This window comes from Protopterus annectens, chromosome 17.part0 (assembly GCF_019279795.1).
Source record: "Protopterus annectens isolate FY-2018-M chromosome 17.part0, PAN1.0, whole genome shotgun sequence".
Classification (NCBI taxonomy): domain Eukaryota; kingdom Metazoa; phylum Chordata; order Ceratodontiformes; family Protopteridae; genus Protopterus; species Protopterus annectens.
This window is the reverse complement of record NC_056751.1, coordinates 580,653,829-580,671,214: the sequence shown is the minus strand read 5'-3', so window position 1 is coordinate 580,671,214 and position 17,386 is coordinate 580,653,829. Positions and strand designations below refer to the sequence as shown.

General features: G+C 42.9%; 1 protein-coding gene across 1 annotated transcript in view; it reads left to right on the top strand.

The window, feature by feature from the left end:
* Nucleotides 1-17,386, top strand: part of MTCH2 (mitochondrial carrier 2) — a 1,452,460-nt gene that overhangs the window by 1,046,595 nt on the left and 388,479 nt on the right. The window contains exons 9-10 of the mRNA XM_044059351.1: nt 3,434-3,527; nt 6,853-6,900. Of these exons, the coding sequence (XP_043915286.1) occupies nt 3,434-3,527; nt 6,853-6,900 (142 nt within the window). The remainder of the gene's footprint in view (nt 1-3,433; nt 3,528-6,852; nt 6,901-17,386) is intronic.

The window sequence follows — 17,386 nt, the reverse complement described above, 5'->3', positions numbered from 1 at the left end:
CAGATTTTTATTCAACTAGGAATCACAATCATTGTAAGGAAAGTCCAATCTAACACCCGTTCACTCTCACCTGGATGCAACTTTACAAATAATCAGACTCCCAGAGTCCAGAACCATGACTCTCTGGCAACAAACTTCAGCATTTCTCTCCCACCAGAAACTTCCAGCCAGATGCAGGCACTGCAACTCTAATCCCTTCATGCCAGATTCTATAAAAGTGTCCCAGTAGACTCTCTCAGTTCAGTGGTCTCTTATCATAACCATACCTCTCCCCATATGTCTCACCAGGATATGTAAGCAGCATGTTCAGTGGTGGTTGAACTCGTCTGGCCTCCCCTTTATTCTACTGCCCCCCCCCCCCACCCTCAGGCCACAGTAACTATGGATACTTCCCTGTGGACCCCCTCAGAGACCAGTCTTCACAACAGTGTCCTGGAGATGAGGGCCATCCTCCTCATGCTACAGGCCTTTCCAGGACTTCCTTCCCAGGGTTGTGATTTCAGTATAGGGAGACATGTCAGTAGTCTGGTGCATCAGCAAATGGGAGAACACACTCTTACCCATTACATCGAGAAGCTGTGAGGCTTTGGCAGTGGGTGATGTCTTCCCTGTACTTCCTGGTTGCAGTGCACATCCCAGGGAAGGCCAGTGTTTAAACAGACAAACTCAGCATACCCATTCTTGTGCCTCACAAGTGATGTTAGTCAAACTGTGGCTGTCCAGACCTTCAGCCACTGGGGCCAGCCATGCTGCAACCTTCCTGTCCAACTCCAGTGCAGTAGCTGCTTTACCATGATCACAGAGTAGGGGGAGTCACCAACAGATGTTCTGGTTCACACTTGGCCCATGGGGCTCCTGTATGCTTATCTTCCCACTCCCCTTATACCAAAGTTTCTTCAGAAAGCCATGTGATGTAATGTGAAGGTGATTCTTATTGCTCCTTTTTCACAGTGGCAGGTATAGTTTCCCTTTCTCTGGCCTCACTCAATACACCTTTGGTGCTGGATCCTCTTCCAGACCTAATTTCTCATCCATTTGGCAAGCCTTACCTGGACATGCATGCCCTGAAATGTTAACCATGTGGTTTCTCCAGTTCTGATGATGCTAGGAAGTCCAGGCTTTCCTCCACTGTGTTTTATATCCTTAAAATCCTCTCCGAAACCTACTAGAAGGGTCTAGAGAAGTAATGGAAACATTTTTCTGAGTGGGCCTCTTTCAAGGGCATAGATCCCTTTTCAGCCCCACTTCCTCTATTTTGGATTTTCTAGCTAGCCTTTTCCAGGGGAGCATGTAGTTATTGTACTATCAAGATTCAAATGGCTGCCATTTCTAATTTTTCTTCTAGGAGAGGGCCACACACCAATTATTTCTTTGAAGTTATCTAAAGCCTTTTTAAGGGGTACCATTCTCCTTTGCCCTTCGTTAAGGGAACCTTTTTCATTTTGGGTATTCCATTATTACTCCAGTTTTGCCAAAGCAGCAAGTTCAAAGAGGGGAGTTTGGGCAAAGTTTGAATTATCTTTTTTGGAAAACACTTTTTGGTAGCAGTTACCTCTGCTTGAAGGATTTCATAACCTTAAGTTCTTTCCTGTAAGCCACCTTTTTTGATTTTTCATAAATATAGGGCGTCACTTTGAACCTGCCCTAACTTCCTTGCAAAGGTGGTCTTGGATTTTACATTGACTCACATCATTAACTTGACAGTTTTAGTTTTCTTTCTGAATTTATGTAATAAAGGGGGGAGTATATATTTGTTGGATGTTCATTGTTCATCGAGATTCTGCCTTCATCATGCTGGAACCTTCAGAAAATTGGACCAGCTCTTTATTTCCTTTTGTCTGGTTAAGTTGTAGACATGTGGTTATCAGAATGAATCTCTTCTGTGTACAGAGCATAAGGATTATCTTTGCTTTACACGCCTGAAGCTCATTCTACTAGAGTGGTTGCCACTTCTACAGCTTTCTTTTCCAAAGTTCCTACTGATAAAATCTGTACTGAAGCCACTTAGTCCACTGTGAATACTTTCATGTCCTATGACAACCTGGATTTGCACTCCAGATCTAGGGCTTTATTAGGGCTTTATTTGGTTCCCACATCCTCCAGAATATCCTTCCATGAGACTCTCATGGTGTTAAGTAACTGTGGGGACTCTGTACAATCATTTGCAGACAGAAGGAAGAGACAACATCAGATATGGAAATTATGCACTTACTGTAGCACTAGATCCATGTTGTCCCTTCCTTTTGCCCTCCTCAACTTTTCATCCCTTTGTCCCTCTGCCAGATTATTACTGTTCTTGGGCTGCTCCTCAGATTTTTGTCTTTCTTGGTCATTGACAGTATTCTTTTCCCTGTGCTTATGTCTGTATGTTTTAGTAGCAAGAGTTCTTGCTGTGTTAGGCAGGCAGACTCAGTCCAAGGAGTTGAGTTTGAGGATGGGATGGGTAGAGGGACGATCCTGAGCCTTGGATCCAAAGCATTAAAAGTTGCCAACATCATATCTGTATGGATCCGATAGCCCATCAGTTGAAAAGGATTGGAGACAACAACATGGATCTAGCTTTATAGTCAGTACATAACTTTTGTTTGAACATCAGCATTTTGTTAAGACCCAAAAGCATGACTAATCAGAGACCATAAGTACAAGGACCTGAAGTTTTCAGAGAAGTCAACCAGGTTAAGGAGAACGGGATATGCTTTTCTTGAAGATAAATTAATTTGGGTAGGGGATTTGTAGGTCACCAGTTTTGTTTTAGAAGTTGACAAGCTGCGTTTTGCAAATGAAACTGGTGAGGCTGATAAGAGCAATAGTTGCCAGAGATTTTGATGGAGGTGCTGCTATTGAGTGGTACCCCAGTGCCCATTCTGAAGAGGTCATGTAATACCCTATGGTGAGAATAAGGTTAAAAAGGTTTGGGAGGAGTTCTACAATGCTGTACATGGTGTTAATTAAGAAACAGAGTGGTATTTTGTCTGGGCCCAAGGATCTGTTGTTTTTGGTTTTGAGTAGAACTTCTAGAATCTGGTCTGCTGTGTTTTTTGGGAAAGAGGAATTTAATAAATCAAGACAAGAGGGGAGGACTGGTGTGAGTGAAAGGGGTGAAACTGTAAAACAATCTGTCAGCAATAGCATTAGCCAGGACTTCAGGTTCAGAACAGTTAATGTTATTCTGTTGGAGTCCAGTGAAGTATTGGGAAATTTGATGTAGAATGTTATACATTGCAACCAACAGGGAGAAAAGGATTGCACTATTTTCTGAGGGTTTTGTATCACTTCTGAGCTCTTTTTCTAAAGTCTGGCACTTTGGCATACACACAAGTTAACTGAAGTAGTAATGTCCTAAATTACAGTTTTAATATGCAAGTGTTTAATTGCAATTTTAATGTTTGCACATAACATTTACTGCAATAATCTCTTTGCTGTGTTGTTTCAGTGGTCTTATCCCCCGACTTCTTGGTGACATCATTTCCCTGTGGCTCTGCAATATGTTGACACATCTCATCAATGCTTATGCACTGGATAACAGTGTAAGTTGTCATGCATGCTCAAGAATCAAGCTGTGCAGCTTTGTTTATTGTTAATGTGTAGAATCTGCTGTGCAGCTAATATTTATTTATTTTCTTTATTCACTTTTTGGGTGAACTCTGCCAGCAAAATATCTGTATCAGAAGTGGTAATTATGGATAGGAGGATGTAAAGTAACACAGTCAAATTACATTTAGTGCACTTTATCAACCATTATTCTTGCTTTAAATAAAATGGTCTTAGCACTGAAATGACTGTGTATGTACAGAAAACCGTATGGTGACTAGGAACACGTCAGCTAAAGCCATGCTCCTTTTGCCACTTGTTTTATCATGTTGAGTGTTTGATTTTTTTTTTAGTATTACAGAATGCTGCTGTTTTCTTTTTTTCCTCCACCGTGCCCTTAGTCTTACAGCTCCACTGGCTCCTCCAGTCCATAATGATGTTTAAACACATGTTGGACCTCGTTTTACATGGGCATTAGACAAGCTTCTTTGAATCTTTTCTGACATCTACTGCCACTTCCTCTTTAACCGGATAGCTTGCTGTGTATACACACGAGTTCTTAAAACATGTGGTGACCGTTCAGTTAAAATTAGTCATTATAATGGATTAATTATCCTTTCCATTCATGTTGTTCACATTCTGTTATGCTACATTGGTGGGATTGTTTGCTTTTCAATTCTGTTATGCTGCATTGTAGGAGCTTTTCTTTGATAGAGCTGTCTAAAGGTAGTTGCTTGCTTTCTTTGGTTCTGTTAGTTTTTGCAGTGATGCAGAGTTGAGGTTATTTGTTTGATATGCCAGAATGGTGATTGTTAACATTTATGTCAGTGCATTGTGAAAGTTTAAATATTGAGGTTTGTTGAATTCTTTGATTGTGCCGTAGTCATTTCTCAAAGTACCACCACCCTGGATTTACAGTGGCAAACCCTGCCCTCACACAGCCCATCTCATGAATACACATCTTGACTGATATGGAGGCACATTCTCAAGAGCAGCCTGAAACATAGAAACATAACTCTCAACTGCTTGCATTTTGTTTTGATGCAGTTTTGCGATAGTTGTATTTTTTGATGCTTCAGTGAGGAAGTTGCAGTCTTGTATGATCACTGTAGTGGTGGTGATGTGATGATGATGCTCTGCATTATGCATGTTAAATTTTTTGACAGTGTAGAGTGGGTATTCGAAGACTGAGAAGGTTTTTAACTTGAATTGTGTGTTTGTGGTGTGTGGCATTTGTTTACATTGTATAACTTTGCATGGTTTGTGTACATTCTGTAATTGTATGTTGTTACATTCACTGATGTAGTGTGACAGGTTTTGTTCTGTGATGTGTGAGACTGTTGGTAAAAGGGGGTGAAAGGTGTGAGATTGTCGTCCATCCCTCAACCCCTTCAAAGAAGTTTTAGGTTCATTTTTTTCCTGATAATTTTGAGTGCTACTGGAATGAATATTGTAACTTCTGTTAAATTGCCCATTTTATGTGTTTGATACTTTATCTTGTATTTTATCAGCGTTTGCTAGGAAGTAACCAATGGTCAATTTTGCAAATGCAACAGTGTTGTTCAGTCTGTCATGTTAATTTTTAGATTTTTCTGAACATGAGACTCTGTGAAGGGGTGTGAAATCATTGCTTATTCAAATAGAGGATGAAGATTGACTCATGGTTCCTAGACTCCGCTCCCCCTGTGTCCCAGCTTATGTTGTTGCTCCGTAATGTGAACGGTTATTTCTCAAAGTACCTCCACCCTGCAGATTTCATGCAGGGTGGGGTGTGATTTCATTTTGATTGCCAGGCATGATTGGCAGACTCTGACTGGCCATGCACATGACCTGTCAAAGCGGTAGAAAATAAATTCAAAGTGCAGTATCAAAGCATGCAGCCGTAAATATACTAATGTATAAATATACCCCCTGCTGTATTTCAAGTGGATTATTTTTTTCATATAAAAAAAAAAATGGTCTTTTACAGCTAGAGACTTTCAACATTTTTGCAGAGGGCAACCATCTCTGCCTCCTTGCCAGTCTTACTTTCATAGTTAGATTTTCTTCTTGGATTTATTTTATTTGCAGCAGCACCCCATAACATCTTTTTTGCATATTGTCATAATTAGTTGATGTCGCACAGTTAAATAAAATTAAACTGTGTAAATGTATTAAAAGAGAGGGCTACCTCTGATTCCATTCACTTTATGAGAAGCATATTTAACAGTTCTGATCCCCTCCAGCTGGCGAAGTAAAATTCAGCAAAAAAAGATGTGAATTCTGTTGTATTTATTTTTATTGTCATTAACACTCGTACATATCAACTTCTTTGCTCAAGAATCGGGGACAGAAAAACAAAAAATAATGAGGGGCAAACAGAGGTGTAGTTGACTCCATCACCCCTCAGCTCTTGGAAAGAGCAAAAAAACAAAAAAGACAATTCACTGTATTAAGCTGATTTAGTCATCATCTTATTTACAGTTTGATCCACCACCACCCCACCTCCCCTAAGCTCTTCTATTGCAGAGCAAAAAAAAAAAAAAAAAGCCATTCCTCCTGCAGGCACACCAACCATGTGGCCAGATGCATGACACAGCTCCCCCCATCCTCCCCAGCTATTCAGGTCCCATTTCTCTTCCCTGCTCTAACCCCCCCCCCCCCACCACCACCACCACCAACACAGTTTACTAGCAAAAAAATATTTTTAAACTGTAGCGAACTGCTTGCTACAAATGTAGTAGATAGTTGCTGTAATTTAGACCACACACGCACACTTCAAATCCTTCAGAAAATGTATTTTAACACCAACCCCGTTACTCTAGCAGCTTTGTAAGTTTGTAAGAGCTGTATTTGAAATCTGTTCCTATTTTTGGCTTTTGTCAGGCTTTGTCCATATTTCTTACACTAAGAGGTTGAGCGGTATGTGTGGAACAGAGAGGGTGTTCTACTCTAATCTAGCTAGGTCCACTTATACTGAATGTATTTCAGAGCTGTGCGGGAAGAAATTGAGTTTGTTGAGCATACAAGGTGTTGGAGCTGATAGAACTGAAAGCTGGGAATTTAGTTGTGCTGAGTACAAGTCAGTGAGTGGCTCTTTGAGTTGCCTTGCTGTCATTGTTTGTAGGGGACTGGACAATGATTCTTTTTCTCCTGCCTCAGTGTACTATCACCAGTAACAGTTGGAAAAGTGGAGGTCATTGGTAGTGTCATGCAGCACCCATTTATGACGTGGCATCTACACCCTTTCTGTGTTTTATAACAAGTTGCAAATTGTGTTGGTGATATTTTAAACAGAGGTTAATTGCAGCACTGTTTAACATTTTCGTTTGCTTGCTGCAGGTATCGCATATGAAAGAAATGAAGAGTTATTCACAGGCAGTGACAGGGGTGAGTTGTTTTTCTGCTTTTACTGAACAGGACTTCTGATGAAGCTGTGATTTTTGAATTTGTTTTCCTAGTATAAACTGACGTGTAGCATTATTTTGTTGACTAGCCTGGTCAACAAAGGATAAATGAAATGAAGTAAATTATAAATTAATTGTATGTAGTAGTACTAGTCTCATTTTCCTTGTACCATCCTTTGATGTGATATCTTTCATCTGTTCCTCAATCATTGGGATTCGAATCTGATCTTGTATCCTATTTCGGCTACTTTTCAGATTTAGGATCAGTAGCTCAAGCTCCTCCCCTTACCCATAATCCCATCCAAACCCATTATTTATTTATTTTATTGACATTTGTTAACCGGGAGTCCACTGGGCCCAATGACCCATTTTCAGTGGAGGCCCGGGAGAAAAGCTCCATACAATCCACAGAAATTTTTCCATAACATCATCAACTTTGAAAGTCAAGAAAGTTTTTACATAATACAAATTGAAGTAGATATACAAGACAAATACATATTGTAGAGATGTACAATACAAGAAAATAAAACCCAGTGTGTTAAAACTTTTAGTAATTCTGATTGTATATTCTCATAAGTAAGAATACTGTTTATTCAGCCACAGAAATAAAGCAAGAGAGATTGGATACGAAGACAGATGGTACAAATTGCAACTATATTAATATTGCCTCAGATCTTGGTTGCTACTTTCAGCGATCGGGTGTGGTTGACGTGGCTCAGGCTTTACTTCAGATAAGTGACTTTGTTTTTCTTTGGTAGTTGAACTCCTTTTGAGATGTTCTTCGTGTTTCACTGTTGCAGTCATCACATTAGGGTTATCTGCTCGCAGTAGCCCTCAGTCAGTCTGATTAACAAAGTCTTGGGTCCTGCGTCGGTTGCTGTCTCATCTTCCATGACGTCAGGTAGTCAGGGGTTTAAAGCATGCAGCCGATGCCATTTTATCAGTCTTTCTTGCCATGCGTTACCCGAAGCAGAAGCAGTTTGCAAGTGCCAGTCGGCCGACTCCTGAAATTTTCGTTTTCGAGTTTCAGAACCGAAGTCTTCAACTAAAGCTAAGTACCCTGTTGGGGAAACTTTTTCTTGCTCATAACCGATGTCAGTAAAAGTCAGTAATTGTATTTCTTGTGGAAAGCAAATACCTCATAAAGATTTTCATTCGTACTGTATTACTTGCCTAGGCCCAGACCACGACGTACCTCGCTGTCGGTTTTGTGCCTTATTTAAACAACGAACTATTCGTTGTTGGTATATTTACGTTTCTAAATATTTTGGTACTCTGTTCAATTATCCAGATATGGCTTCGGTTAGCCACCCAACTACCGACATTCTGAAAAAACGCAACAATAAAGACAGAGACAGGCTGCCTAGGTCCATAGCTGCTGACGATGCTTCTCCTAGGCTAGTTGCCAGTTCACCAGTACTCAGTGAGGTGCTTTCGCAGCCCTTGATACCTGCTTCTTCAGATTCGCAGGCCTCTACTGAGACTCATTCGGAGTCCAGTATGCCGCAAGATGCTTCAACTGTGGAACCTGCTAATGTGTCTACCTTGGATGGGTCCGGAGCCGCTATGCAGGCACCGGCTTCTGAGGGTGTATTCAGGCCTACTGACTTGCATATTAAATCAACGCCATCTTCTTCTTTAAGGCATAAAACTCTATCCATGCCTAGAAAACCGACGCCCAGACCGCATGGTCAGGCCTCTATGCCCAAAAAACTAATAAGAATGGCTGAACACCTTATTACTTTAATCAGGGGAAGTCAACCTTCCCCCTCTAAGAGACCTAGGACTGAATTTGGCTCTGATTCTTCTGATCAGGATTCTGAAATTTCTGTTTCTTGTGATAACCAGGATTTACCCTTATCTGCTTATGAGGATTCTGATGCAGATGACTCAATTCCCTCTGCTTCCCCTCCAGAGGATTCTCTTTTGGTGAAACCTTGCATACTCTTGGGGAGCATTTCCACTGGGAAAGCCAGGATTTCTCTGATTCTAAAAAGAGGCTTGGGGATTTCTTACTTCTGCCCCAACACAGGCCTTTAGCTATTCCCCCCTGTACTGGACATTGTTGATGATGCCTTTGTGGAGTCTAGATTGGCCCCTGACTCCTTACCTCCTACTCCCAAAAAGAACAGATAGATATTACAGGGTTCCTGACTTTCACAAGTTCCTTTTTCAAACTCCTACTGCGGATCCTGAAACCAGTTCACAGGGACCCAAGGGTATAAAGGCTACAACTGCCAAAAATCCTACCCCCTCTGTTAGAGATTCCAGGGTGTTGGATAGATGGGGTAAGAAGGTATACACTTTTGCGACCTTGGCCATTAGGGCCTTAAATTGCCAGTTTCTTATGTTAAAGTATCAGCAGCACATTATTGGATTGTTTATATAGAAAATGATGTTGATTTCTGACTCTGCTGAAAATAAGGATTTAATGCATTCTGCTGAACAAGTTGGAAAACCTACTTTGCAATGTGGTTTTGATTCACTAGAGGCATCTTGCAGGGCTGCTGTTACTGGGTCTCTACTTAGAAGGCATGCTTGGCTTAAGGCGCAATCTTTGCCAGATCATGTTAAAGCTAAATTGTTGGATGCTTCCTTAAACCAGGACCGCCTGTTTGGCAACAAAGCAGAAGTAGTACTTAAAAAGATGGAGGAAAAGGCTAAATCTATGCAAACCGTTAAAGATTTCCTGCAAGTGCAGCCTCCAAGATTTAGTAGGCATTGGCCCTCTATGAATTGGTCCTTTCCTGCCTCTTCCAGGCCTTCTCAGTCCAAACCCAGACCCAGCAGAACACTCAGGCTTCAGTCCCAAGGTACGCACAGGACTAAGCAGCGGGGGGGGGCTCCCACTTTCAAATCAGGAAGTAGTAAGACCCCCCCCCTTATGATAAACAGTCTCACTGATTTAACTTTAAAACTTCCAAGCCCTTCTCAACTAACTGCTTCTTTAGGGGGAAAGATTGCTCTGCAAGCAAAAAACTGGGAACTCATTACCCAGGACAAATGTGTTTTAAATATAGTTTCCCAAGGATACAGATTTCACTTCCACACGTTACCAACCGGAAATGGTTGGCCAGTTATACACCTAAATTAGTCGACAGAGGCTCAAAAGCAAGTTCTCTCAAGTATAAGGCCTATTCAAACTGTCCCAGAAGAGTAAAGGGGACAAGGTTTCTACTCAAGACTTTTTCTGGTGCCCGGAAAAGACTACTCCTGGCCTCCTATCCTGGATCTCTCTATCCTAAACACTTTTTTTGGTGATCCCAAAGTTCAGGATGCTAACTCTTCACCAGTTGCTTCCTATGCTAGGCAAGGATGCCTGGTTGGCAGCAATGGATTTAAAGGAAGCCTACCTGCACATCTCAATCAGGGAATCTTGCAGAAGATACCTACGCTTCAAAGCAGGCTTCATGCACTATCAGTTCTCTGCACTGCCCTTTGGCTTATCTACTGCACCCAGGATAGTCACAAAGTGCCTAGCTCCAGTCATTGCATTTTGCAGGCAAAAAAATATTCAAATATACCCATACCTAGACAATTGACTAATTCAGGCAGAAAGCCAGGGCATACTATTGAATCATCTGGCGTTTGTACAAAAAGTGCTAACTTCTCTGGGGTACACCATAAATGAAAAGATATCACATCTGGTACCCTGCCAACATTGTATTCCTGGGAGCAAGCTTGAACACAACTTCCCAGATGGCTTCCCGCACGCCAGAGAAACAAGTTCATTTGACAGCTTACTTCAAACTTATGGTCACAAAGACCCTGCTATCTGCAAGACATATACTGCAAGCCTTGGGGTTCATGGCCTCCTGCATTCTTCTAATTCCATATGCAAGACTGCATATGAGGAAACTACAATGGTATCTAAAAAGCCTATGGCGTCAACATTCTCAGGATCTAGAATCAATGATTCCTATCATACCTTGTCTACAGATAGAGTTCCTTTGGTGGGCAGAGGCCTGCCACCACAAGAAGGGACTGCCATTCACTCAACACCCTGCCACCCAAACCCTAACAACAGATGCATCAGACTATGCATGAGGGGCTCACTTGGCAGGGCAGTGCAGTCAGGGCAAATGGAACTTAAGTCAAATGCACCTGCATATCAATCAAAAAGAAATGTTAGCTGTACTGTATGCTCTGACGGCCTTCAAGGACCACATTCATCCAGGACAATTATTGGTAAAGACGGACACCACCACTGTTATGTGGTACATAAGCAGGGGGGCACCCACTCATATCCTCTCTGCAGGCTAGCTATGGCTCTGTGGAACCACAGCCTTGAGCAGATAAGTACACCTACAGGCCCAATTCCTGCCAGGAAAGCAGAAAGCTAAATATACTGGCAGAAGACCTAAGTAGAAATCTCATGGACCCACACAAGTGGAAAGTGCACGGTACAGGCTCAATTCCTGCCAGGAAAGCTAAATACACTGGCAGACGACCTAAGCAGAAATCGCATGGACCTACACGAGTGGAAACTGGAACCAAAGATATTCAACATGTTGAGAGACAAATGGGGGACCCCAGAGGTAGACCTGTTTGCCTCCCCCCAGAACTATCAATTGGACAAATTCTGCACAAGGACTCCCCACAAACAAGCTTGGAAAGTGGATGCCCTGTCCTTCACTTGGAAAAACTATCAGTTTATGCCTTCCCCCCCCTCTGCCTCTCCTCTCCAAGGTACTACTAAAGATCAAACAGGACAAACCAAGGACAATACTGATTGCACTAGACTGGCCACACCAACACCGGTGCCCCTTCTTGCGCAGTGTCTCACTGCTGGCACCATGGTACCTGCCTCAGACCCCTGCTCTGCTGTCTCAGCAGGAGGGCCAGATTCTGCACCCACAGCTTCAAACCTTGAACTTGGCAGCCTGGCTAATTACCTGATCTCACCATTCCCATCCCTCAGTAAGCAAGTGATGGATGTCTTTCTGGCAGCAAGGAGGCCTTTTACTAGAAAATCCTATGCTGAAAAATGGAAAATATTCTGTTCCTGGAGCCAAACTCATGGGATGGGCACAGCAGTGCCCAATTTACCTCAGATTATTCAATACTTAACTGAGATGCTTCAAAAGGGCCTTTCCTTTTCCTCCATCAAAATTCATGCCTTAGCCATTCCAGCTCATTACAATACAGAACCACCCCTCTTCTCTCATCCACTGCTGAAGCAATTCCTCAGAGGAGCCAAAAACTTAAGACCACCCAGGAGAGCCCCTACTCCAGCCTGGGACCTTTAACTTTGTATTGGAAAAGCTCACTCTACCTCCCTTCGACCCAGCTGCAAGTGCAGAGCTGAAATTCCTTTCTTGGAAAACAGTTTTCCTTCTAGCCATCACTTCAGCAAGAAGGGTGTCTGAATTACAGGCCCTCATGGCTGTGGAGCCTTTCATCATTTTTCATGCGGACAGGGTGTCCCTCAGGACCAATCCCTCCTTCGCACCCAAGGTGGTATCCAGTGTGGCCCTTTATCAGTCCATTCATTTGCCAGCTTTCTTTTCTAATCAACAGAACAAAAGGGAATGAATACTGCACTCCTTGGATGTGCACACACAACTTAGATTTTACTTGGACAGGACTAAACCTCTCAGGAAATCTGAACAGCTGCTAGTTGCATTTGGTGCAGGGGCAGAGGGGAAAGCTTTTTCAAAGCAAATCATTTCTAAGTGGATTGGCCATTGCATTCATTTCTGATATAAGCACCATGGAAAACCTACCCCACAGGGGATAAGACCACATTCAATCAGGGCTGCATCTACCTCTACAGCCTTTCTCAGAGGTGTCCTTACCAGAGACATCCTGGAAGCTACTACATGGACTTCTGCACATAGCATTACCACTTCCCAATTTTTTTCTAAATCCAGAGCTGGCTTTGCCACTGCAGTCCTGCAGGGCCTTATAGCTGGTCCTAATGCTGTCTAATTGCCTCCTACCATTCTTAGCTTTGGGAATCTACCCAAATGTGATGACTGCAATAGTGAAACACAAAGAACATAGTACAGTTGTATACACTTACCGTAAATGTAGATGTTCGAGTGTATTCACTGTTGTAGTCCTGGTTACCCTCCCTCCAGCCCCCCCCTGACTTCTATTGTCTATACCCTCTATTCTTGTATACTATGCTTAAAGCTTTCTGGTGTATTTGCTTTCTGTTGGAGGTGTAACCTTGTATATTAATTGCTTCCCATTATGGGGGCACCTGACATCTGGGGCAAGAAAAACTGATAAAATGGAGTCTGCTGCATGCTTAGTACCCCTGACTACCTGACGTCATGGAAGATGAGACAGCAACTGACGCAGAACCCAAGACTTTTTTAATCAGGCTGAGGGCTACTGCAAGCAGATGACTACAACAGTGAATACACTCAAACATCTACATTTATGGTAAGTGTACACAACTGTACTTTTTCGCTCTCCTCTTTTTTTTTTTTTTTTTCCCTAGACTCATATCCCCCATTTAAAAAAAATTCCAACTCCTAATTTGTTGGGTGTGTTGCAGTTTGTAGGCCTTGTGCCTTTCCCCTGTTTTGTTGCCTTTTCTCTCTTTTTCCTGCTAAGTGATTATACGTGTTATTACCATTGTTGGTATTTTTCTTTCTCCAATTTAGAGATTTCTGGTTACCATTGCTGGTATTAGGAGTGGCCTTAGGTCAACTGGTGCCCTAGGCAAAAGGGATACATGGCTCCCCCCAGTACACCACTCTGTGCCCCCATCCTGGTCTACCTACAGCAAATAAATACTAGAAAAGCACCCCTGTTAGTGCTGCACCCTAGGCGGCCGCCTAGTTGGCCTATGCCTAAGGCCAGCTATGGCTGGTATCCTGTTTTTTTTTCTTCTGTTCTGTTGTGGTTGCTGTTTTAGTACTGAATTGTCATGTCAGACAAACCCATCAGCTTTAAGAAGTGCTCTTGTTGGGCATAGGAGCCCTAACTCAGATGCCTGTTCAGCGTCTGTGTATACTGTTCTCGAGCTGGGCATCTTTTTGTTGAGTGTGAGATTTGTGCAGGATTCAACTACAGAGCATTAGTCAAACACAAAAACAACTTGGTGCTGAAAGGATTGCTGTTTTCATATTCCTTTTCAGTGTCTGGAGCTTCCTCTGCTAAGAAGCCTATGGAGAAATCTAAGGGGAGAAAAAGTCAGATAAAAATTTAAGGAGCCAAGTAAGTGCTTTCTTGACTACAGGTATCAATCTGCTCCGGGGTTTGCTCCACCTGCAAAAGTTTTTGAACCTTTAGATCGTCCACTTTTGTGGATCCAACATTCTGTCTGGTGGTCTACTGCCTGTAAACAACCAAGATTTTCCCTGAAGCAGATACCATCGAAGTTGCATTCTCCCTTCTTGTAGGGCACACCATGTAGAGCTTCTAGGTCTCCATCTACCCCTTCATCTTTCATCCTTCAGTTTTGTCTGGAGCCTGTCTGAAGCTAATGTGGACAGAACGATGAGAACATTTCTTAGGTCCCAAATTCATTTGGTAGATATATCAATTCTATTTCTCATTCAACCCATGAGCTTTGCAGCATCCAAGACTCCTTTGATTGCACCTACTTCTGTCTGAACCTCAGCCTCGGAGGTATCTGAGATTACCGAGTTTGTGTCAGATCTGAAGGCTTAGCCTTTGTCGACTCTGGCACCTTCTCTGATTCAGCTGGCGCCAACAATGTCTGAGCCAGAGGGGGTCATAGCTTTGACGCCAGATCTGGTCCAACGCTGAGGTTGTTTGAACCATCCCTCTCCCTCTCTGGACCTTGGCATTAGATAGCTCAGCTCTGACTTGTGTTGAGACAGGGTCATGGAGATTTATTGAGCTTCGGCTCCTATTAGGGTAGTTTTGGGCTGTCCCTTGGCTTCTACCTTTGATGGAGTAGAGAGAGGTTTATCCACTTCAGGAGCTAGGACTTCTTTGCCCCCTTGTGTCCTTCCCCTCCACAGCTGTCTGCACTAGGTCCTGAGTCTGTTTCTTCTGTCCCATCATAACACCTGGGCCATCCAGCCATTAAGACAGTCTTCATCTGGGACTCCTCACAGATTTCAGTCTTCTCTGGATCATCCCCCGATGGAAGTTCCCTGGAAGTATGTATGGAAGAGGGGAGACATCAATTCCATCACTGGAATCCTTAACAGAAGGCGCAGACTTCAGTGAAGGGGAGGGTCTCCCAGATCACCTCTTGAGGATGTCTCGTTCGGTTTGAATTTACTGTCTATTGGAAATAAATAGTTTTTACTGCATTAGAGGTGGCCTTTATTGTGCTGGAAAACTACTGGAGATTTTGTGGTTACTGGTGTCGTTCGGAAAGATTCTCAAGCTTTTGAGACAGAATAGTGGTTTGTCTTCCGAAGCCCCTTCCCAGGAGGAGTCATTGTTTCTCGAGGCTTTCTGAACAAGCCCAGCTATGTCCTGAGTGCCCCCCCCAAGAGGATGAAATGTTAAACATTTCTTGTCAAGCTTGGAAGGATCCAGATGTGATGAAACCCATCCCTAGGAAGACAGATAAATAACTTGTTGCACCTAATTATTATGCCTACTGGAGCAGGATTACCCAGATGAATGCTGTGGTGGCTGTCAAAGCCACTGAAAAGGAACTTTCAAGTAAAGACCTTCTGTCCATCTTCCTAACAGGGAGTTTAGGGCTTTGGACAGATTCAGGAAGCAAATTTATGCTTTAGCGACCTTTGCCATCTGGTCGCTGAATTATTTGGCATACATTTCATGGTTTCATAGGGATTTGACTAGGGAACTTTCCAAATCCCTGTCGGGGTCCATGTCTGGGGATGATAAAAGAACTGTTTCTTCACAGCTGGCCACCCATCAATCAGTGTAGAACTCCTCTATGGAGCTGATATCCCACACCACAGAGGATGTTTCCAGAGCATCTGGTTCAGTTATAACCATAAGGATACATGCCTGGAAGCACCCTTGCAGTTTTGTGGAGCCATTCAAGATGCCCTTCATCGATGCACCTTTCGATGGATCTTCTTTATTTGCTTCAAGGTTAAAGACACTCTCCCAGGAGTCAGCAAGATAGGAAGTAGGAATATGGTTTTCTAGCCCTCAGAAGACCTTGTTGCAGAACCAAAAAGATGATAGGAAGATGTGTGCCAAAAAATGCAAGAGTTTTCCCATGATTCCTATAGTGACTGATCTCCCCACAGCAAAGGGGAGCACTCCAACAGCAGATGTCACCTGTGTGGCAGAAAAAGCCTGCAAAACTAATGCTTCAGAAATCTTTTTTCTGAGCAGCTTTATCAGCACTCCTGAAAGTTTGCCCACAGCTACACTCTGGAGGGGGTTAGGGGGCACTTGTTCTTTTATCGGGAAACCTGAAGGTCCATTACCAAAGACATGTGGATGCAGACAATCCTCACTAGAAGCAGCTAAATTCTGTTTTCCCATTATCCATCCAAAATATCAAAGAAGGTACCAAAAGACACTGCCCTAAAAGTAGAAAAGCTGTTAACAAGTGTCATCCAGGAGGTGCTATCAGACCAGCAAGAGTTTGGAACTCATTTGAGATTCTTTTAGGGCCAAAGAAAAGTGGAGTCCTCAGGCTAATACTGGACTCAAGTCACTTGAACTAATCTGTCAGACAGTTGAAGTTCTGTCAAACAGTTGAAGTTCTGAACAGTCACAATTCAGTCCATTCTCCTTGTATTGCAGAAGGATGAATGAAGGTGCTCGATAGATCTCCAGGACATGCACTATCACATCAAAATAGATGGTCTAGGAGATAAATTTGCTTCTGGCTCAGGGCCATTAACTTTTTAGAGCCCTGCCCTTTGGTCTCACCACAGCCCCTGGGTGTTCACTAAGTGTATGGCAGTGGTTGCAGTTCACCTGAGATTGCTGGGATTCCAGGTGTTTTCTTACCTCGAAGACTGATTCCTCACAGCTCCTACCAGGCATCTTCTGATGTGCACCAGGGACTACCTGCTCTGTCTGTCTCCATCTGGGCATCGCAGTCAACTACAATAAATCTTATCTCTCCCCCACCCAAGTCCTGAAGTTTGTAGGAGCTCACCTAGAGACAGTTTCCCAAATGTTAAGACAACCTCAATCCAAACTATCACACATTGTTCTTCATATTGATCACTGCTGCAGTAGCCTTAGCAAAATGGGTTACATCTTGCCAAGAATTTAACAGTCGACCAACTTCCAAATCTTCAGGGCTTCTTCCATGCACCTAAACTGTCAAGCAGCTTGAGCTTAGCTTACTAAAAGACCAGTTTGGGCGTGAAGCCCTTTACTATTTTCCTGCTGAGTATGCTCTTTTGAGGCTTGTGAGGATCAGTGGTCAGCTTGTGCTTTCCTTAACTGGGCAGATGAGTTCCCTTTGGGGAAAAAAAAGCCTTCAGTTTTTTTATGTTTACTGTTTTATTACTTTCCTGTTCAAGAAAGTTATTTAAAAGCTAGGAGCGTTGTGTCTTAACGGATTGTCTCAAGACTGCAACATACTT